This window comes from Amphibalanus amphitrite, unplaced genomic scaffold (genome assembly GCF_019059575.1).
Source record: "Amphibalanus amphitrite isolate SeventyFive unplaced genomic scaffold, NRLGWU_Aamphi_draft 000078F_arrow, whole genome shotgun sequence".
Lineage (NCBI taxonomy): Eukaryota > Metazoa > Arthropoda > Thecostraca > Balanomorpha > Balanidae > Amphibalanus > Amphibalanus amphitrite.
Window position 1 is genome coordinate 52,444 of NW_024881574.1, and position 22,419 is coordinate 74,862.

Consider the following 22,419-nt stretch of genomic DNA (forward strand, 5'->3'; position numbering starts at 1 on the left):
GCATGTGTGCATGCCGCTCGACGACACAAGAAATGCTGCCCAATCTTAACCCGCGCCCCGCTGGGGGGGGGGGGGCAGAATCTGCCCCTTCCCGTTTTTCGCCAATAACTTCTAAGCGCGTTACGCCAGCGACGTCAAATTTTCAGTACCTTATCCCGCGCCCCGCTGGGGGGGGGGGGGGCAGAATCTGCCCCCTCCCGTTTTTCGCCAATAACTTCTAAACGCGTTACGCCAGCGACGTCAAACTTTCAGTACCTTATCATACATCAATTTGACACGTTCCCTGAACATTTGAGCGAAATCCGTCGGAAATTTTTGAGAAATTTACGTTTTAGTGACGTCATGTTCGCCATTTTCGCCTCAAAAACGGCAAAATTTCAAACGCCGCTATCATCTTCATTTTTAAAGGAATCAAGACGTAACAAAAAGGTTATACGTGATTCTACTTTGTCTATCAAATGGCTATCTCGGGTTTTTAAAGAATTTGGATTTTGGCCCAATTTTTTTTTCTAAAAAAAACTGACTTTTTTGGGAAAATAATTATAAAATCCAAAATTTTGAGTGTATCGAAAAAAAAACAGAATATATATCAGGGAAGTGGTTTATGTGCACCTACATACGAATTTTTAGAAGAATCGGTTCAAAAATGTGGGAGTTATTCAAAATTTTATGACGTCACGACACACAAAATTTTTGAAAAATGATTTTTTTTGGAAGTTCTAGACCTCGTACGGAAACAAAAATAGCACCATTCGATTCACCATGAAAAACTGCATCAGATAGACACCTTTTTAGACCTTAACAACAAACTTCAAAACTTGACCTCACTTGACCGGACCTTGACCTGATCTCGACCTGAAATTCATCCAGAGGTGGCCCATATCACTTATCGAGTGTGCCTATTGAATTCTATGAATAAAATGACCCATAAAACATGTGTCGCACATGTCCTTTTCTACATTTTGTTTTTGGTGACCTGACCTTGACCTTGACCTTTGAATGATATTGTATGCAACGAATAATGTCTTGGTAGCCTAAGAACACGTTTTGGGCAATCAGTCTCAGTCCATTCTTCGGCAACTACGGTGCAAGGCCGATACTGTAGAAACTTGCATTTTGTACTCTTGACCTGATCTTTATTGACCTGACCTCTGACCTACGTAAGCAAAAAAATTTGGGCTCTTAAGATCCGCCTTGTTGAGAGCTTTCGAGTGCCGTTTTCCCGTCTTTCTACGACCATCGGTTCGGAAGCTAGACAGGGGGGGGGGGGGTACAGGCCATTTTGAGTCCTTCGACGGCACACAAAGGGGGGGGGGGTACGACCCCCCTTGCGTTTGGCCCCTGATGGAGCTAGAGCTTCGCAGAAAAAACGAACGTGTTGCACGTCACGAGAGGAAGCCAATGCTACCCAATTTTAACCCTCGCCGGCACAGGGGGGGGGGGAGGTTGATGCAACCCCCCTAAGGTTTTTCGCGAATAACTCGCGTAAAAAGCGGCCGATCGCGACGAAACTTTCCCTCGCATTGATCAATTTTACACCTTCCCTGAAAATTTCATGACCCTGACCCCAATGACCTTTGACCTGTGACCTCTTTTCCGTGACCATGTTTGGCCGAAATCGCGATTCGGCGTATGTCGATTGTCGGCTCGCATTAGCCGCGCGTTTGCAAGCTTTTCGTGGTTTCAAACGTTCAAACATGTGATTTGATGCTGCTCCCATACATTAGGGTGGGTGTCAAGGTCACCTGAAGGTCAGGTCAGGTCATTGACCTTTGGTGACCTCGGGTGACCTCGGTTCACTTTTTCGAGTTTTACATGTTTCTAGGCTAGTTTTTGGAGCTGAATTCGAATTTAGCAACCATTTGAACGTTTACGAAGTAGGTATGGTGCCTTCGTAACATGTTACGAAGCTGTCAGAGGCGGTTGATACGTATTACGAATACCCGTCACAACCCCTACCGGTTGACCTGACCTGACCTGACCCAACCTGGTCTAAATGCTTAAAAACATCATCTCTGATCAAAACTAACACGATATTCGTGATCAGCACCCCGGAAAACCACATAACAGCCGCACTTTACGACTTTCTAACAGGTCCCGATTTTCCCGGTTTTCGGGTCATTGACCTGACCTGGAAGGTCACCCGATGACCTAGGACCTTAAAATTGGGTACCATCGGCTTCCTCTCGTGACGGGCAACACGCTCGTTTTTTTCCGCGAAGCTCTAGCTCGATCAGGGGCCAAACGCGAGGGGGGTCGTACCAACCCCCCCTTGTGCCGTCGAAGGACGCAAAATGGCCTGTGCCGGCGAGGGTTAAGGTCCTAGGTCATCGGTTGACCTTCCAGGTTAGGCCAATGACCCAAAAATCGGGAATATCGGGATCTGTTTGAAAGTCGTAAAGTGTGGCTGCTAAGGGGGTTTCCGGGGTGCTGGTCACGAATATCGTGCTATTTTTATCACAAATGATGTCGTTAAGCGTTTAGACCAGGTCGGGTCAGGTCAGGTCAACCGGTAGGGGTCGTGACGGGTATTCGTAGTACCTGTCATCCGCCTCTGACAGCTTCGTAACATGTTACGAAGGCACCAAAACTACTTCGTAAATGTTCAAATGGTTGCTAAATTCGAATTCAGCTAAAAAACTAGCCTGGAAACATGTAAAACTCGAAAAAGTGAACCGAGGTCACCAAAGGTCAATGACCTGACCTGACCTTCAGGTGACCTTGACACCCACCCTAATGCATGGGGGCAACATCAAATCACATGTTTGAACGTTTGAAACCACGAAAAGCTTGCAAACGCGCGGCTAATGCGAGCCGACGTACACAAAACCAATAGGTCAGGCGAGGGTTAAAGGAAATAGTTCACTTTTAACATGGGATTTTGAACTGGAATAGCAGTTTCGTAGCTTGAGCTGATACTAGCACAAATCAGGAGCTTTTACAGCTCAACGATCACCCTAGACGAAGATATTCCATTTCTCGCTCCGAAAAGAGTGCCTTGCAGAGGAATGTGTGCCTTGCACAGGAATGCAGCCACGTCATCGTCAGCCAATCAGCATGCTGCTTACAGCTAATGCAGCATGCGTAGGTTTGAACTACGCAATATGATTGGTCAACGCGTAATGAGCTTCCGCGTCAAACATTATTTTACATAGAATATAGTTCGTCCTATATTAAAATATAGAAAATAATTGTTTTTACAAAACGGTTTTATTTCATTTTCTGATCATTTTGAGCATCAAAATCGTAAATCCATAGCAAAATACTAATTTCAGGAAAGTGAACTGTTTCCTTTAAGGCCCAAAGCCCTGGGATAATGCCTAGTACAGGTAGCGCGGGGATGGTTTGGTTTGCTCTATTTTATTGAATATTTTCGCATAAATAGACATAAGGCAATCTGGGATCGGTGCAAAAGCTATTCAGCTTATTTCATGGCACCTCTCCCTCACACACTCTAGCTCATTCACACGTCATTCATGACAAGAAAAAAAGCATCGGGTGCAACACAAATAATGATAAACCGAAGTTTTGATAATCGAATTAAAAGAAATATACGATGAAAAATTAAGTACACTTAACAGTATAAAATAATCGTTGGTATCAACTAAGTTACGTATAAACATAAGTAACTGAAGTAAAGCTGCCGCCTCTGAGGTAGTTCACTGGCGAGTGGCGATGTCCGCAAGAAAAGGCGTGGGCCAACCGATGACTGCATGTGCAGTTTTTTTCCATTCGCTGTCATTGGCGTACCATAAGTGAGAAACGGGGTCCCCAAGAGGGACAATCACGTATTGCCCCTTCCGGCCGCTTAGGGTGTTAGCTCTTCCTGCTCAGCACTATCGGAGACACATCCCCACAATACCGAGCTTCGAAAAAAATAAATAATCGGCATAAGCCGCGCTTTGCCACTGTTTATAGCAAGCACTCTACGACCACCATTCGGCAGCGATGGCCTGTTGAGACACCAGTGAAGCGCGTCCTCCACGGCTGATTGGTAAAAGTGTCCGGCATTACCTCACATCAGCCGGCGCGGCGGCCTATTAGCATGCGGGAGAAGCGACTCCGTTTGCCCGAGTGACGCCGGCGCCGACCGCGGCAGCGGGCCTGTGTTTGAACAGGCGACCCACCGTGACCCAGGGGACCGAGCGGGGCGGGGGGGGGGGCTGACTCGAGTCCACCGTTCGCGAGAGTCAACACTATTGGCATCGAGTGCGGGGGATGAGTTGTATAAAAGACGCGGCGGTGTGCCAGGGTGCATCAGTTCTGTGAGGTATTTCCATTGGAACGCCAGCGGTCTATCCTCGAGACAGTCATGAAGCTGGTGAGTATACTGGCGAAAAGCATTCTAGGCAAATGCAGGGCTCGTTGCCATAGCTGTTAAAGTGTTGGCATGTTTGTTGAGCCGATTTAGGGGATCAGCTTGGAGTTCTTCTCATTCTGGAAGCCTAACCATAAGTTTTTTTTTTTAACTAATAAAACTACTTGCCTTCAGAGGGCTTCATAAGGAGTACCTTTTCATGCTTAAAAGTAAGTACCTTTTATTAATAAATCGGGTTCAAACCTATGATACGCCATTCCCCAAATTCCGATCATTCCGCTGACCCCGTCCCTCCGTGCTGCTGACCCCGCCCCTCCGTACCACTGACCCTGCCCCTCCGCGTGCGCTGGCCCTCCGTCCCTCTGACCCCGTCCCTCCGTGCGCTGGCCCTCCGTCCCTCTGCTGACCCAGTCCCTCCGTGCCGTTTCAGCTGGTTCTGGCGTGTCTGGTGGTGGCGGCGGCGGCCCGTCCGCAGGGAGACGGCCTCCAGTCCTCCCAGTCCGCCGCCACGCTGGCCGATGCCGGCATCCTCCGCATGGAATCCTCTCAGGCGGAGGACGGCTCGTTCCAGTACGCCTTCGAGACGGCCGACCAGATCAAACAGGAGGTCTCCGGTCAGCTGAAGCAGATCGGCGAGGAGTTTGGCATCATCATGCAGGGCAGCTACTCGTTCGTGGCCAAGGACGAGAACGGAAACGATGTGCCCGTCGAGGTGCGCTGGGTGGCTGACGAGAACGGCTACCGCGCTGAGGGAGACTCGATCCCGCAGCTGGGAGAGAACGGAGCCGGCCAGCGGCTCCCGCAGCTGGGGGAGAACGGAGCCGGCCAGCGGCTGCCGCAGCTGGGAGAAAACGGAGCCGGCCAGCGGCTGCCGCAGCTGGGAGAGAACGGAGCCGGCCAGCGGCTCCCGCAGCTGGGAGAGAACGGAGCCGGCCAGCGCGACCCGAACCTGATCGCCGCCTCTGATGATAACATCGTCATCCTCCAGTAGGAGACGCTGCTGCTCCACCGACCGACCAAAGTGATACCGCTCTGCCGTCATCAACCCGAGCAAATATTCGCCAACTGATGTCACCGTCGAACGAACGGACGCTTTCTGACTGGAAAACGACATCACTACTTGTTTGTCCAATGTCATTGCTCACCAAAAATGTACATACAAATATACAACAGTTCAACGAAAAGGCAACTTTCAAAGTGAGCCATAGTTAGTAGGGCAAGTTGATAGACACAGCTGAGATGAGCAATGAACATAATAATTCAAATTGCCATGACTACATGAGGTAATGCAGAAAATAACATTAGAAAACAATGCACAGGAAAAAAAAACGAGGGAGATAATAAATATGTTGAAAAATGAAATATGAATAAGCTCTTCATAAAAGTGCGCGCGAAATTTATCGTTTCCTCAGCTCACTGTGACCACTGCTGAAAATTAATTTGCTGAGCTTGCGAGCCATAGCAATGAAATAATTTCCAGCTGGACACAGCGTTCTTCACGCCTGAGCACATCAAATCCCTTGTTAGTTCGACTTATCAAACATGCCAGTGCAGCACACGTTTATTCGCCATCCACTGCAGCTGATATACAAAAATACGGCGACCGCCGACGACAGGGCCGCGACGACTGAGAGACGTGTGCCGACACCGCCGAGCCTAGCCGGGCGGAGCGAGGATATACCGGGACCGACAGACTGACACCGATTTAACTGCAAGACACCGCGGCCGTCGAGCTGGGATAGCCGTGACAGAGAGCTGAGAGGTGGGAGATAGAGGGGTGGAGCCCGGACAAACGACCTTCCGGGCGATAAGATATACCTTTCGCGCGCGCACAACAAACTCGCACGTGCCAGCACCGCTCTCCTGCATACAAAAATAACGAAAGACGCACGACTTTCCGTCGTGTCCTCGCCTTTCGTGCATCGCGAACGAAGCGTGAACGAACCGGTCCTGCGAGCCGCGCGCCGATGTCGAGGGCACACGAGGGCAGCGGCGTCCGCCCGGGTCACATAACCGTACCGCAGACACCACTGCTCCGCCGGCGTGTCACAGAGCCCGGAGAGCTCCGAGACCTAGCCACAGCCGCGGCGCAGGGACGCCCGGCTCCGACCAGGGCAGTGCACCGAGCCGCCGGCCGTCCATGCTCAGCGAGACAGCCTCCGCCATTTACAGCAGAGCAGATATACCATCCTACCGTGACGAAAGATCGCAACAGCCAGCCACATAGTATTCGTACACTTAAATAAATAGTACCCTAACCTTGGTAGCCCATCACACGAGCTAGGAAATATAATATATTTCTGCGAGAATCTAGGTTTATGTACAATTACAGCTCTTAGTGTATTTATAAACCTGTGCCCGACTTACACCGAAGATCTTATTGACCAGACTGAAACACGATTTAATCAGTTCAAACGCGAATGATAAACGTGTCTCCTTGACCATGTTCCCAAATCCTTCAAAATTCACCTGGCGGCCAAAGTGAAGGTGTGGTGACACCCTCGACGCCACGTTAATCACATCATTTTTTTTTGTGACCCCTCGATCGACAGAAAGGCCAATTTGATTCAAGCGCCTTTCCACAAAATAGCTTCAACAAAAAAGATATCGGACAATTTCGTGAAATAAATTTCTTCAATTTTATTAAAATAAACTTTTAAAATTTATAACAACACCAATGCCCGTGCTACCAAACAACAAATAAAATGAACCGATCCAAACTAAAACGTACGCATTAATTACCTAACGCCTAGCCATCAAACCTATAACTTGTGCACTCGTCTTTCGATCAAATCATAACAGAGCCGCCGCCGCCGGCTGCCCGCCGCCCGCGCGACTGACCGGTCATGAGGGCAGCCACCACCGACGGGCCGACGGACGGACGGGCGGACGAACCAGACCCTACGTCTCCGTGTCGGGCTCATCGGACTTCTCGAGGATCTCGAACGAACCGGTCGACTGCTGGCTGCCCTCCGAGCCGCCCTCAGACTCCCGATGCTCGTCACCGTCCCTGGGGGAAATGGAAGAAAAGGGGTCAGTAGGTGTCCCGAGGCAGCAGTTGGAATGGGAAGAAATGGTCAGCAAGCATATAGGAAGAGCGTCGCACATCGAGGAAGCATCCAAACAGAACTACGCTGATCTCATTGAGTCCATGCGAACCACGTTGGGCTTATGCCCGAACTAAAAGTAAATGACATGAGCCTTGACTACAAAAGCAGCGATGAGGACCAGCCCTTAAATTAGTCCTGTCCTGTGGCCTTCGTTACACCACTTGGGAAATCTGTCTCACCCTTCTAGCGTCACCGTTTCTTTTCGATACCACAGCTACTGCTACCTACCGGCCATTTCAACCCTTCGAGGACACTATTCTCTGTTGTCGCCGTCCGTCTGTCCGCCATGGCCCCATATTGCCCACGTCGCCTCTGGACACTCACTGTTCTTTAGTTCCGTCCTCGGCCTGCCCTCCTTCGGCCTCGCCCGGGTCGGCCTTTGGTACCGACTCCGCTGCCGGTTTGTCCTCAGATTTGGTCGCCGAAACATCGCCACTCTCTCCCTCCGCTGTCGCGTCCTTCTTCTTCTTGCGCTTCTCCTTCTTCTTATCCTCTTTAGGACCCCGGTATTCGTACTGAGGGGGCAAATGTCGGGAAGCGTCAAATGCAGATCACTAAAATAATAAAAATACGCAACCTACGTAATATCATTCAGTGAAAGCACTAAGGTCGATTTTTAATCCAACACAACTGCAGCAGTCTGATAGCACATCATACTTCTAGCGTCAGTCTACCTGCACTCTTGACCACAGGCTCCTGAATTGCGAATGCCATCACCGTCAAATTGTCCAATACAGCATAGCCTCTGCTCTGCAAACAAGGAGAGATGGCCTCCCCCACTCGACTAACCCGAAAGGGTAACACCACGTCCCACTCAACTGACGTGTGATCGTGTACCTCCCTCCAGCCCATCTCACCTGATACAACGGCCAGAACGAAGCGAAGAATCCAACATCCTCGGTGAGATTCGGCAGGATCCAGAGGTGGTGTCTGCCCATGGTGACCAGCCAGACGAGGGCGAACACCACCACGCGGATCACAGAGAGAGCCAGGATGAACACGAGGAAACCGGCGGCCGCCAGCGACAGGTAGTACACGTACTCTCTGGGGACGCAGCGGACGGGGAGAGCGCTAGAGTGGCACGCAGATTCCAGCACAGCTGTGGGGAGCAGTGTGAACATGGGGAGGCCAGGTACAGCCTGACATGTTGTCATCGAAACACGGTACTTTAACAGACAAACCATCGGTACAACCGAAGAGAGCGACGTTTGAAGTTCGTCTACCTTCGACGAGCTACGAAACGCGTAACAATAAGTATTAAGTACACATCAAAGTAAACGCACATTTTATGAAACTTGACCCCTCGCAAACAATTGAAATTGAAGCATAATAAAGTTCTGGCAGCCCAATGAGCATAACCGTTGAGCAAACACGCATTGCTATCAAAACTTTATCCCACGACGGCAATAACAGCTGCGTATTTGCCGCCAGCCAGTGCAGCGATATAAATCCGGTGGTCTCTGGGGCGTGGGCCGCCCCAGCCTACACCGACAGCAAATCGATACCGGGGTGGGTGTGCACCGGGACCTTCTAGGGTCGGTAGTCGGTACACCGCCCCGCTTCCCGCCACCCGACTGACCTGACTTTGGCCGGCCACAGCGGGAACAGACACACAGCCACGATAGCCAGCACCAGCAGAATGCCCAGCAGCCAGTAGTGCGTCGGGATCGGGTCGTAGATCCACACGTAGGCGTCGTTACCGTCGACAAACACCTGCTCCAGGTGCATGTCCAGCTTGACGCGGCGCTTCGGCTTGCCCTCCTCGGACTCCTGCGAGGTCATCGAATGTGATGAATGTGCAGACAAAAGCGAGACTCATCGTCATCTTCACACTCACATATCGCATGATCTAAACTGATGCAAAGATCTACACATACACACACTTGCCATAGCAGGGAGGGCTGCATTACAAAGCACACTTCTCCAAGTTCACGCTCACTCATCGTCATCTTCACACTAACATATCGCATGATCTACACATAAACACACTTGCCACAGCAGGGAGGGCTGCTGCTTACAAAGCACACTTCTCCAAGTTCACGCTCACCTTCTTCTTTTTGGCCCTTGGTGACGAGGTGTCTCCCTCGGCGGCGCTGGGCTCGCCGGCCGGCTCGTCGGCAGCACTGCGCTCCGCCGCCTCCTTGGTCTCCTCATCTTCTCCCGAGTCGCTCTCGCTCTCCTCCCGAGTGGTGCCCTTCTTCTTCCGCTCCTCATCCTCCTTCTTCTTGAGCTTCTTCAGCTCCTTGCGCCGCAGGTCGCGGTCTGTGATGGCGATCTTCTTCGCACGGTGGAAGAACTTGTGCCGCAACATTCTGGCAAATAAGAACAATGGACGAGAATAAAATCAGATGGTGGCCAATAATTTAACGAACTACATGTGTCTTTAGTGGCGCCAGACAAACGTAACAGACATAACGACCTGAAGAGCTTAAGAAATAATACGATTGAAGTTACCGACAAACTTAATGACACATTTATTAGGCATTATGATAGCGGGCTTGGACTCTTTAAAGAAAATCGATATCAATAGACAAAGTAAGAATCGACTCAGCTAAATTTTAAACTTTCTTTCGGAGAGTGAGGGATGGGGGCAATGCGCATTTGATGTTTTAGCTATCGTTAGCATTCGACAATAGAATAAATTACTGCCGTTTTCCTCCCATCTGAGTAATAATTTGGTGATCATGATCACAGTCATTTCACCGTAAGTTCCGAGATAAAGCCATGCCTCCGACCGATCCCAGCCGGGACGCGAGACGTCTCGGAAACCATGCCGGACGGAGGGGGCGGAAGGTCGAACGAGGATCGATTGTCCATCTTTCCGGTCGGCCGTTATTGACGTGGCAGAAGGCCCGACCGCCCGGCTATTGTTTCTCCCCGGGAGCAACAGACCGGTTTTCGTCCGTCCGACAAACGACGTACGGTACTCGGTGAATCACACCACGCAACCGAAGAAATATTATGCCAAATATAAAACCAAAAGCCCTAGACTACTCCATATCAGTAATACAGTAGTCTAGGCAAAAGCAAATATTCACTGAACATTTCGTTAAGTTTCGACACCCCGCCTGAAGTCTCAGCTGCGCTTTAATCTCAAATCATTATCCCTCCGCTAGCTCTGTAACGATATGATTTACCGCCTTAGCAGCACACATTGGGAGTCCGAAAAAAGTGTCTCACATGTCCAGGAAGTCGACGACCGACTGTCGGTCTGTGAATAGGATCGGGTGCTTCTTCTCTCCGGAGGCCCAGGGCGAGTCGAGCAGCGCGTCCACCGCGCGACCGGCCGTGAAATACTGCACCGGGTGGTGCATAAACTTGGTCTTCTTGTTTGGGATATTGTCACGAATGTACTTGGCGACAGCATACTCCTCCTTGGTAGGTTTCTCCTCAAGCGGTGGCTCCTGAGAGTGATACAAAACAGATCACTAGAACAGCAATTTTTGGTAGAAATGCGAAAACAAATAAATCCAATTAGCCAGTATGATGAATGATGGAATGATGGCTCAAAATGACTTTCAAAAGATGTGGTGAAACACTGGCCCCTTCAGTTGTGACCAGCAATGCTAAATAACATTTACCTTTCACAGCCATTGATACAAACGACAAATCCCTCCATGATCCCTAATTCAGATTTGACACATTGAAAAATGATTTAACGCTGCATCCAACGTAATAATGACTCACCGGTGCCTTTCTTTTCACCCTTTTTCCAGACATGATTCACAACCTGGAAAAGATCAGTAAAGTCACCCACATGGAACCTGAACATGATATAAGAACTAGGGAATCTGTATTTTGCTTTGAAATTTTGAATGAAGAGATGATCAGAAGGATGAAGGTGAAAGGTCAGCAAAGAACACTGATACATGACGACAAATTTGTGCTTATAATATAATTTCATGGTTCGGGTAGAAAGTGCTGCGAGATAACCAACTTGCCTGATAGATAGGGTCTACAAATTCAGGACATTCTAATGAAATGGCCTGCTTGTGCCAACTCTGCATTAATTGAACAGCTGCTGCCATTATTTATATTGCTAATTACCCTTTAACCTTCCAGGGGGTGGGGGGCATTTTTTGCCTCCCCCCTTAGTTTTTTCGATATATCTCCAGAACCGCTGCGCCGATCGTCACCAAACGTTCAGTACCCTCCCGTGAATAGCTTTTGCACATTGTGACCAACACATTTTCCAAAGACTATGATAGGTTGGCCGCTAATGACGTCGGAGTGACGTCATTTCTGCCATTTTCGACAAAAAAAAGATTTCGAGGAAAGAGCTGTCAGGCCTACAGCTTTAGAGATACAGAAAAATGTTTCAGACATAAAATGTGTCGAATTAACAGGGCTACAAAACTGCTATCTCGGATTTTTAAAACTTTTAGATTTTAACCCCCCCCCCAAAATAGATACCAATTACCAGGCCCATCGGGAGAAATGGGCTTGGTATCAGGCCCATTTCCAGGGCCTGATATGGAAATGGCAGCTGGCTCAAGGATGAGCAGTTAAAGCCGATTATACGATTTAATGCATACTAATGTTTCACATGCATAGGCAGAAGGACGTGGGCACATGTTTCATTATCAAAGAATATGCATACTACCACGTAACTTCTTTGTTTTTTGCCCAACTAAATATTAAGTATTCTCCCTCGTTTTTAAATTACGGTGGCCGAAATCAAATGAGGAACGCAGATTTGGGGGTAGCCGGTAGGTGGGTATTGGCGACCAGACTCAAGCAAAGGTTTGTGGCAACGCCCTGGAAAAGTGTCCCTAGAAGTTCTGAAACCATGGTGACGCCACTGAAATGGCCTCAGGCGCCGTTTTCAACGTTCACCACTGAAACTCACAAAGACACATTCATTTCAATTTCCAACAACTGAGTAAAGAACCTATTGATATGATAGGCAGGAAGATAGGTAGGCAACTACATTCCAATAACCAATTTAATGACAAAAACCAAAATATCTCAATTATCATGGCATACAGTTAAATAATTTAAATTGTATTCAAACAGATGTGCTGGATCAAGGCTATAAAAACCTGGTGATGAATTATGGAAAATTATAAAATGCTTACAGTTAAAATATATAACCAAAAATCGAATAAATTACTTTGTTTCCCGGCAGCTCCGTATCCAGGCCCAATCCAGGCCGTACAGCGATAGCGCTATGTCACGAAACTTTCGTGTTTTGTGTTTTGAGCGAGGTGTTTGAGGTCGTGTGAGTCGTGAGGTGACGTTGTCGACGCAGACGTCACATTTACAACTGCTTTTTAAACCACTGCTAAGAATGAGGTAAGAGCTATACAGTTTTTTCCAACGTTTCCTATACATCCTGGCCTTCTCGTCGACTTTCAATTAAGAATCTTGTTGTGAATGATAAAAAATAATCATTTATTTCAGTTATGTCAACTTTTCACAAAAAGCCTTGCTAAATCTTTGCTAGCCTTCATTGATCTTATTTAGCCATACTGCCATGGGCTATAGCTGACTAAAATGAAGTTTTTACGCACGAAAAATACGGTTTTCTGATAAAACAAACACATCACGCAAATTAATGCCGTGCATTTCTTTTCTTATATGAAGCCACATTTATCATTGGCAATCAAATCAAGGTATATAAAAACACTGCATCAAATTAGTCGTGACTGTTCTCTATTCTCTACTGACTGTTCTCTACCAAACCATAAGTTTGTTATTCAGTCGCTAGATAGCGCTAGCAGCTCTTTCTCACTCGACCTTTTTCTACTAGCTTGATTTCTAGTATATATAATTCAGCCCAGTTTTAATAATTTTATTTTCTGTTTCACATTTAAGGACATTTACGACGTTTAAGACATTGCTTTTTTGTCCGTTACTTTAAATAAAAAGGGTATTCTAAGGTAAATATCTCTATTCTTTCCTACTAAACGGCACCTCGTACTCAAAGCAGTGCGGTAAACTGTGAGCACTGTGAGAACCAGGCCCATGTCACTCCACTTTCGATGACATCATATGGGGGCCTCAGGACAATAATGGCGCGGCGCGCCACAATCGTTTCAAAGCTACTTGCCAACAGTTGCCATTTTTGAAAATATTATTTTGAAATAAAGTTCCGAGTAATAAAAATATTGTAATAAAGTTGTTAAATAAATCGATACCATATCTAAAAACTTATTGAAAAATGATTTATTTTTAGTAAAAATATAAGCTCGATGCGTTTTTACGTTGCTTTCCTGCAACTGCAGAGGGTTTTTAAATCGTCTATATCTTCAAAACCGGCCATTTCTTAGCATATTGCTGCTCTTTTTTATCGCTAGAAAATTAGTTGGACTTTTCAATGACATCAATGGTTGAGCGATGTGTGTAGAGTGTCACCAACAATCTTCAAATGAAATTAGCCATTTTTACGTTGTAAAGGAATGGAGCACCCCTTGCGAGCATCAGGGGTGACGTCACTCAGGATCTGTCTCTGATTGGTTCATTTCAATTTTACTTCAGGCTGAGTGAATTTTCGAGTGTTTTGCGCTGGTAAATAGAAGACATTGTAGGCTAGCAAAATGCTTCTTAGATAGGTATACATATAGCCTATTTTATATTTTGCTTGAAGAAATTCAACATAAGTGTCAGGTGAGAGCCTCAATTTTATTGATAATGATAAATTTATTAGCTTTCAACCATGGCCACCCCATAAGCTACTGACCTGATAATGCTGATTTTTGTGTGAGACTGCATCAGTGATTCCAGGATGAATATTTGTGTTTGTGTGGCACTGGTGGGCCCAGTCCGCCCAGAAAAGCAGTTTGGTGCTGCGGAGAGAACATCCATGAAAATGTGGCATTGGTAAAGCCTGTATCACTGTTGATGTATCTAGCCTAAATTTCACCTACAGTCATACAACCTACCAATTGCAATGTTAAACTACAATCGACAATCTACAATCTACCTTGCAGTTTCTCATCTACTGGCTACTATGTATAAATTATACGCCAAAACAAAAAGTGACACAGCTTTACAGATGCCCAACAGTTTCTCTGTATCTTTAAAACTGAAACTCCTCAGATTTTACTCTCCTGTTCAGATTAAAAGAAGCCCTTTGTAATGAATATTGTTGAGCTGTTTACGTTTTGGACTGAAGGAGGGGCCATGTAATTTTTGTCTTTTTGGGGTATTGCTAACTACAGGAGGCACTTGCCCAAACACCCCTCTCTGGGTTTGTAAGTGTTGTCAGTATATTTTTGCTGCTGTTTTAAATCAGAATAAAAACAACTTTGAACTTAGCCTAACCTAGCCTAGCCCAACATGACAGATCATAGCCTTAGTTTGTTCCAATTCAGAAGTGTGAGAATGGAGAAAGTTTTGTCAAGGGCTGAGGCACCCATTTTGATATCATTAAAATGGGAAGCAGGTGACAAATAATAACAGGGCTATCAGAAAGGGCTGAAGAAACATTGAGAATGCTGTTAATAGTTATAAGTCAAATGTTGCCTAGCCAGAACTTAACTTAAAGACCTTGATACCATTCTTGATCAATACCTATAAACAACTAATTTATTTCATTTTACAAATTAAATTTAGTCCTATTTTTCATGTGAGTTCTTTCCATAGCTTTTCTTAGCTCTTTCATATGACCAATCAGGATCAGTGCTAGTTTATTAGGCATTAGGCTATTGCTGCTTGAATATTTGTATTTTTACTGCTATTGATTTATTAGATTCTTAGTGTAAATGCTATGCCTCATGTAGTAACTACTGGAATGACAATGATTCATTCTTTGCCAACATATTTGCTCTCACTCTCTGTACATAATGTCTGTACACCACCCGTACATAATGTCTCGCCGCATCATTTTATTGTGCTATTAAATGTACCTGTTTTGGTTAATACAAGGGAGAGTCTCTCTGTTCTCACAGTTTGTTCATCCTGATTGATGCCACCAGAATTGTTCTCACAGTTGTGTTCATCTTCAATTGTATGCTGTACTTTGTGCCCCACTCATCCCAGTACCTGCTGCTTCCCTATGGCCTATATGGGCTGTCATCTAACCAGCCATTGCTTCCATTTGCAGGTAGTGACTGGCAGGTGCAGTGATGCCGCCTCCACCGCCGCCGCCGCCCCCTCCCGGGGCGCCGCCGCCGCCGGCTGCCGGTCCCCCTCGGAAACCGACCGCCAAGGGGCCCGACCGGGCGGCACTGCTCAGTGACATCCACAAGGGAGCCAGGCTGAAGAAGGTGGTGACCAATGATCGGAGTGCGCCGGCTGTAGGTAGGTGTCTGACGGGAGGACGGTGGGACGTGGGGAGGGAGAGCTGTGGGCGGTGAGAGGATGGAAGAGTGTGTTGTGTGAAAGATTTGTGTTGGGTGTGACTGATGTAGATATTATTTGATAAAGACAACTCGGTGCTATAATAGCGGTAGATGGGTGGTTCGACGGTGATTGCTACGGTATTGGTTTTGACGTGGCTAGTGAGCCGTGCGTTTTATCCACGGCCTCGGATTCGACAGACCAGGTACACCAGTAGGCTTCCAGCAGCAGAGCTATGTTTCACAGCTGGTCGAGGTGTTCGATTGTGCATGCCTTCAGGCGTGCGGTCTCTCCAATAGCTGGCCCGACGATTTCAGAATGGGGGCGTGGTGCTATGATCACTTTCCATATGCTCCGCTGCTGTGTTACGGGTGCGTCCATCCCCGCGTTCTTGGCCATAATCAGCTGCCCTTGTCTCTGTACGATGCCGCTGCATCCCGGCACTCAATGCCCAGCATCCAGGTCCCTTTGTCCCGTCCCCGGCGTGTGTGTGTGTATCACCGTTTTGTAAACCCACTTGTCGGCCCGCTTGTTTTTGGCGACGCTCGGCCACCGCCGCTTGTAAGTCGTCGCGACGAATGCGCCCACTGTAAACACAATGGAGCGGCCGCGGCCGGCTGCGTCTGCTATCAAGGCCGTACAGGGTGGAAAGTAATTACGCGAACATACTTTTTCGTCTTATAGCAATGGAAAAAGCGGCGGTGACATGAAAATTTCATCTTTTCATATATTCCTATTTATGTGCGATACACTGACAAAGGCGTTCAGGCATAATTGACATGAGCATGTCAAGCACTGTTGGCCAAAGCTTAGTCCACTCCTCTTGGAGCTGTCTGGTGAGGCAATCGATGTTGGTGGCTACTAGCAGCTGGGGCATTCCACGTCAAATCGAACAAAAATCGGCTGTTTTGCACCTTACCATCACCGATTTCATTATAAATTTGTGAGCGAGTTCCTGTGTGGCCCCGGACATTACATTGATGTTTTTTGCACATTCTGACCACAGGTCTTCTAAATATAGGGCATCAATTTTTTACAAAATGTTGCATCTTTATATTTTTGAACGACCATAACTTTGGTTGTACTTGTTTGATTTGAATGAAATAAACCTTACTGTTTAGGTAATTTCTGAAGCATTTGTTTAGAATTGCACCTACTTAAATATATGACCTTGAAATTTGCTTAACTCTGTTCTTAAGCACAAATATTGAAATAGCAAAAAACACGTCACCTTCGATTTGGCTCATTTTCATATATTTTATTGCCTACCATATTCTTAACAACCTGTGAAAAAATTAGAGTGGGCCATTCATAGGTTTTGAAGAAAATTGCACATATGCAAACGTATGTTAGCACGCGCAGTGGAGGGGGAAGAACGAATTTCGCCCACCCCTCCTGTTTTTCGCCAATATCTCATAAGATTAATGCGAAATTAATTATGGCTACCTGTCAAGAATTGAATTGGACATCTCATCGTGCAAGCAATAAGAAAATCGGTTCACAACTGTTCTAGTTATAGCGGTGTAAAGTGAACATCCTGTCGCCGCAGCAACGCGGCGGCTCGGCAGCCGGCGCCGACCGCTACGCGCCGCCTGAATTGTAGACTGTGCCGGGACGGAACGGAACGGTTCCGTCTTTACATCGCGCTCCCTACCGCTGATTACGTTTGATTCGCGTCAAATTTTGTGAGAAGACTAAGAAATATACAGGCAATCTTATGGTGAAAATTTTTTGAAAATCGGTTGGTAAACAATTGAAATATGAACGTGTAAACACAAAATTGTGATTGCTGCGTTACCCGCATCGGCCGAGCCCGCCTCAGCCGGCGACATGTTACTCTTAGCAGGCCTCTAACTGCCATATTTATCATTGGATTAACTAGAAATTCCCCATACATACTAAAAAATGTATGTTCTTTCGTAAAGTGGAGATCAAAAGACGTGAAGATATCGTTGCGCGATAATGTTTTCGTTGAATTTACTTCATGATGCATTTCCACACGGCTCAAAATTCACCGCAAAATACCGTTTGCCTAAGACACTTTTACTATGGAACGTGAATGCTTGACTACGATGACTATGCATTTCCATTCTCGCAGAGTTTGGGATATCACTAATCAGCAATCATTCATTTCAGAAAGTGTACACAAGTAAGCATGTCTTGACTCTGTCTTTCAAGGTCACGCGCGGTTGCGTGATGTTGATGCATGAAAACGGCGTTTGCCGCGAAAGTTATGAATGGCCCACTCCAATTTTTTCACAGATGGTTAGGAACATTGTGACGGACATAATATGTAAAAATTACCCAAATCGAAGGTGACGTGTTTTTTGCTATTTAAATTTTTCTGTTTTAATTCAAGGTCAAATGCATTTCAAGGTCACTTCAATTTAATTTTATAATTAAAAATCAAAGCCTTATCAATTGCCTATAAGACACTGTTAATATCATTTTGATACCAGAAAAGAAACCAGAGTTATAGCCATTTAAAAAATCGATGTGTGGCATTTTTCGCTATATTCGATGACCTATATCTCAGCGATACGTTATCAAATTTTGAAAATATTATACGTAACTCAGTTTTGAACCATGCCCAGTCTGCCTACAAATTTTCAGAAAAATCGAAGGGGATGACGGATTTCGGTGTTTGATTTGACGTGGAATGCCCCAGCTCTTAGACGCTCTCCTGAAGAGTCGCCTGGATATTTTTGATCAAATTGAGGTCTGGGCTATTCCCAGATTGACCATTATATGCCCAGAAGAAGAACGGGTTCTCAAAGCACCAGTCTTGCGTCTTTTTGGCCGTGAGAGGAAGGACTTTATCAATCATGAAGAAGAGTGTCTTTGCGTCGGGCACAAAAGTGCGCTCAATCATTTTGCCCCTTTTGGTGCATTGATGGATTAGATAAAGAGACTCGTCTGGAAGGATGTTCCACTCGTTGTATACTTTATTTTTGGTGGCCTTGTTGGTCACTATATGCAATTCTGACACCATCCGGGCGCTCATAACACGCTGATGTGTGTTTCTTTGCCGGATGTTTGAAGGTTGGGACGGGCGGGACGTCGGACGCATCAGCAGCCCCCAACGCGTTGTTCTGCAGGTTTGACGGATGAAATAGCTTCGAAGATGTCTCACCCAACCACAAAGCCAGCTGCCTGTCCTCCTCTGTTCAGGTTTGGCGATCTTTAGAAAACTTAAATTGACAATCCTGCTGTTAATTCATGAATTTTGGCCATCTCGATTGTTTGTACGGCTTGATTTTCGAATTTTCACGGATTTATGTATGAATCGTGATATCTTAGATCGGGTACCCGGCCAAAGTAAACCATTTCGCCTGTTTTCGGGTCGACTGTTGTCGTTTGGTCGCGGAAATGGTGACCACCCATTCGGCGCCTGAATTCGCCGAGGTTTTACTGCCGCCAACGGCTTTGCTTTTTAAGTCCTCTTAAGTTTTATTATGCTTCAACCAAAGGTGTAATTGAGTAATGCTGGTGCCGAGACCGTTCCGAGTCCCTTCCGCACCAATCCAGCCAAAATAATCACAAACGCTTTCCCTGGCAACTTCAAATTGAGCTCTTTGCCCATTTTGGTCTTGAGCAGCGTATGGCGTCAGCACCACTCGAAGCCGAGAGGTGTTGTAGACCTTCCAAGTCATTTTTCAAAGTAAGGTCACTTTTGTTAGATGAGGCGACAACAAACACGACCAGTCATGTTCCATAACAGCCTGTGCTCATACAAAATCTCCACTGACGGGCGAAATTGTAAGAAAATACATGTTCGCGTAATTACTTTCCACCCTGTAAACGGCAGATAGGGCCGCTCACGGACATGGGATACTAGGGGGCCACGGCGCGGCGGTGGAAGGTTGCAGGAGTGGAGATATTATCGCTCGTTTTCCTTTCGTTGCTTGTGCGTTAGTCAATTTCCGCAATTGAGTAAGTCAGCGGACACGTTTCCGCTGTTTGTAATGTGCATGACATCAGAGCATTTGTTCATTGTTTTCTATATTGGTGTACATTTCCGCACACTAATATAGACAAACTAGGCGGAACATTCGCATTTCGGTCGCTCAGTACCTAACAACATTCCTGGTGCGCTGTTGGTAAAGCAATAATTCCTAGGCCGTTTCGTATTGTCATTTTTCCTTATTTTGGTTTTCTCCAGGTGTTAGATGTGATGACTGTATCCTAAATCACGATTTGTGACAGACTGATGCCACTTGCCAGCGACTGAGCTCTATCGGTGTCATTCGGCCGTGACCTTGTGTGAGCCGCCCAGGGCGGGCCACAAACCGAGCTAGTGACACCACCCCTATCCCCTATCCTCCTCCAACAATGACCCCTTTCGACCAGGGCAGCGTCACCCTTTTACCCGTCTGCCTCGGACTCGGCAGTGGAGACCGGGCCTATTTGTTTACACAGCCATTTAGGCCGCCCATCGGCCGTCCCGGAGCTGCGGCAACTGCTGCTGCCGGTACCGGCTCTTTAGACGGGCACATCCCGGGAGATGCAGGCAGGCTCGCAGTCCAGACCCAGCTGATGAGCGTAAACACCGTCCCGGACGCCGTACACGCGCTGCTTTGAGTCACTCTCCGAAAGCCGTATTTAGCGCTGTGGCGTATCGTTGCTGCAGGGTCACTGTCGGTACGTTTTTAGGGTGTTTTCTTAAAATTGTAGGTACGCTAAATCCGTAGAACTCGGTCATTAGGTAACCTCTCTCTTGCAGTAGGTACTGTGCTGGACTGAGCTATGACGTGATATGTTGGTTGCATCTTTCCCTCACCGTCTCACCGTCGCTGACCGTTAGGTACGAGTTTCACTACGGAGTGGATCATTCGTGCTTCCTGTGTGCTGTCTCAGAGGCGGCGTTTCTCAGTCTACCTGGGTACTGCTGGGACGGAGGAGACGGCGGCGGCTGGGTGTGGCCTGTCCCAGGTTTCTCTGTTTCCTGTGGCCGCCTCGCCCGTCGGCCGGGGGCGAGGCTTATAGGGAACACGAGAGACGCGCGTGATAGACCGCACAGTCGGTCTCTGGAGTCCGGTGATCCAATTGAAACGCACACTGCACAGTTGAGATATACGTAAACCCCCTAGGCCGAGATTCTGACCCAGTTCTAGCCCAGTCTGCGAACACTACGAGTAGAAAGGCACTGTCTAACGGCCCGCGAATATTTAGCAAGTTCTTGCAAACCCCGCAATGCCATCAACAGACCTAAATTTGAGACACACTGGGGCTGTAGGTTTGCAACTTGCATCGCTCGCTCTCGCATCCAATTTGACCCTGCTCTGCGCCCCGGCAGCCGTCATTGCTGCTGCTGCAGGGGGGGGGGGGGGGGCTGTGCGTCGCAGAGAACACTCAGCTGTCGCTCACTGACAGTCGGAGCCTTTCACAGCGCGCTGGACTCCGGCCGCTCCCCACCCCACTGCATTGTGTCTATGTGTGGACAGCTGCCGCTCTTAGTCGCTATGTTGGGGGTTGGCACCACGGGGAGCGGGTGGGAGTCCGGCGGCCGGTCGATTTGGGAGGTCATCCACCCGTGAGCTGACCCAGCCCAGCTACCGGTCGAAGAGCTGAAGGGTATGGGCAGCGCGGTCGATTGCTCCAGCCTTTCTATACCCGCTGATGTGCTGTGCTGGGCCTGTTGCGCTGCTTTGTGGAATCCAAGCTAGAGAGTAGAGATAGGTGACTGTTCTCCAACGGAGACCCGTGTCGGCGCATCAAAATAACTTTAAAAAAATTCCAGACACGATTGTTTTATCACGTCAGGTTTGTTTGCTCTTCATTGTTTTCAGACAAGACTGATGGGAATTGATTGCTTCGATATGCAATTCACGACGAGAAGTTATATTTCTCTACTGTCACAAATATGTCAGTTTGGTCTAACGTATGACTACCGGACGTACATTTGTGTGTGGTTAATCCCTCGCTGTCAGTGCCGGCAGTCGGTACTGGTCTGGTTCATATCTGGGCCGTTATTTGGACTGTGCCGACCCGTCCTCAGCTGAGTGCAGTCCTCGGACGACGCAGGGGGTGGGCATCGTTTGGATTTTCGGCGCTCATTAGGCAGACCCGCCCGCCGGGGGCATCGTTTAGCCGCCCATCTGTTAAGCGGACTGTATGGTTGGTGACGTAGCCTGCTGTTGTGCTACAGATATGGTCCAGTACAGAGACCCGCCTTTCCACACTGAAAGTAGCAGCTGTGCGTTGTCGACCCTGACTGACTTAGCCTGCTTGGTGCTTAGCCCTGGCGGCCAAGACAGGTCCGTCACGAGTTGACATTTAGTCAAACGGTCGGCGCCGTCCTCGGCTGTGAGACAGTTGTCAGGTGTCCAGAGTTCTGTTTCGTCAAAGCTTGCCGATATCAGAGCTAATGGCCCGCAAGTAAATAGCTCGCCGTGCATCCCTGCCCAGATATGGGAGTAGACGGGGGTTCACAGGGGATAGATACTGGGTTTTAGCGTATGCTGCATAGTGCTGATAAGAGCTCTCCGTCTGTGGATAAGGTAAACGATGTTTGTGTACAACTATCCGTTACCGGGGAATAATTAAATTAACCAGTGATGCATGCCTACCTACATCATGTAACATCACGATTGATTTGCTGAACCACTTTAAGACCCACCGCCCCGCCATTCACCGGGCATGTCCAGTCCAAACAACCCATTGCCAGCTCGACAATCACGGCCTCAGTGTCGGCCGGCCTTCCCGGTA

General features: G+C 47.6%; 2 protein-coding genes across 3 annotated transcripts; one reads left to right on the forward strand and one right to left on the reverse strand.

The window, feature by feature from the left end:
* Window positions 1-4,254: 4,254 nt before the first annotated feature.
* Window positions 4,255-5,502, forward strand: LOC122379431 (larval cuticle protein 1-like). The gene is made up of 2 exons (XM_043361649.1): window positions 4,255-4,321; window positions 4,749-5,502. Exons 1-2 carry the CDS (start codon window positions 4,313-4,315, stop codon window positions 5,307-5,309), a joined length of 570 nt encoding a protein of 189 aa, XP_043217584.1. The 5' UTR covers window positions 4,255-4,312; the 3' UTR covers window positions 5,310-5,502.
* Window positions 5,503-5,866: 364 nt separating this feature from the next.
* On the reverse strand, window positions 5,867-12,696 carry LOC122379430 (translocation protein SEC62-like). 2 transcript variants are annotated; one of them, XM_043361648.1, is made up of 8 exons: window positions 12,542-12,696; window positions 11,116-11,158; window positions 10,609-10,832; window positions 9,476-9,740; window positions 9,008-9,198; window positions 8,286-8,472; window positions 7,753-7,943; window positions 5,867-7,328 (listed from the first exon to the last, which is right to left on the reverse strand). In XM_043361648.1, the coding sequence occupies exons 2-8, from the start codon at window positions 11,146-11,148 to the stop codon at window positions 7,220-7,222; spliced, it is 1,200 nt and encodes a 399-aa protein (XP_043217583.1). In that variant the 5' UTR covers window positions 11,149-11,158; window positions 12,542-12,696; the 3' UTR covers window positions 5,867-7,219. The 2 variants fall into 2 exon arrangements, with proteins under 2 accessions (XP_043217583.1, XP_043217582.1); XM_043361647.1 differs by having other exon boundaries at window positions 12,507-12,696.
* Window positions 12,697-22,419: the final 9,723 nt, after the last annotated feature.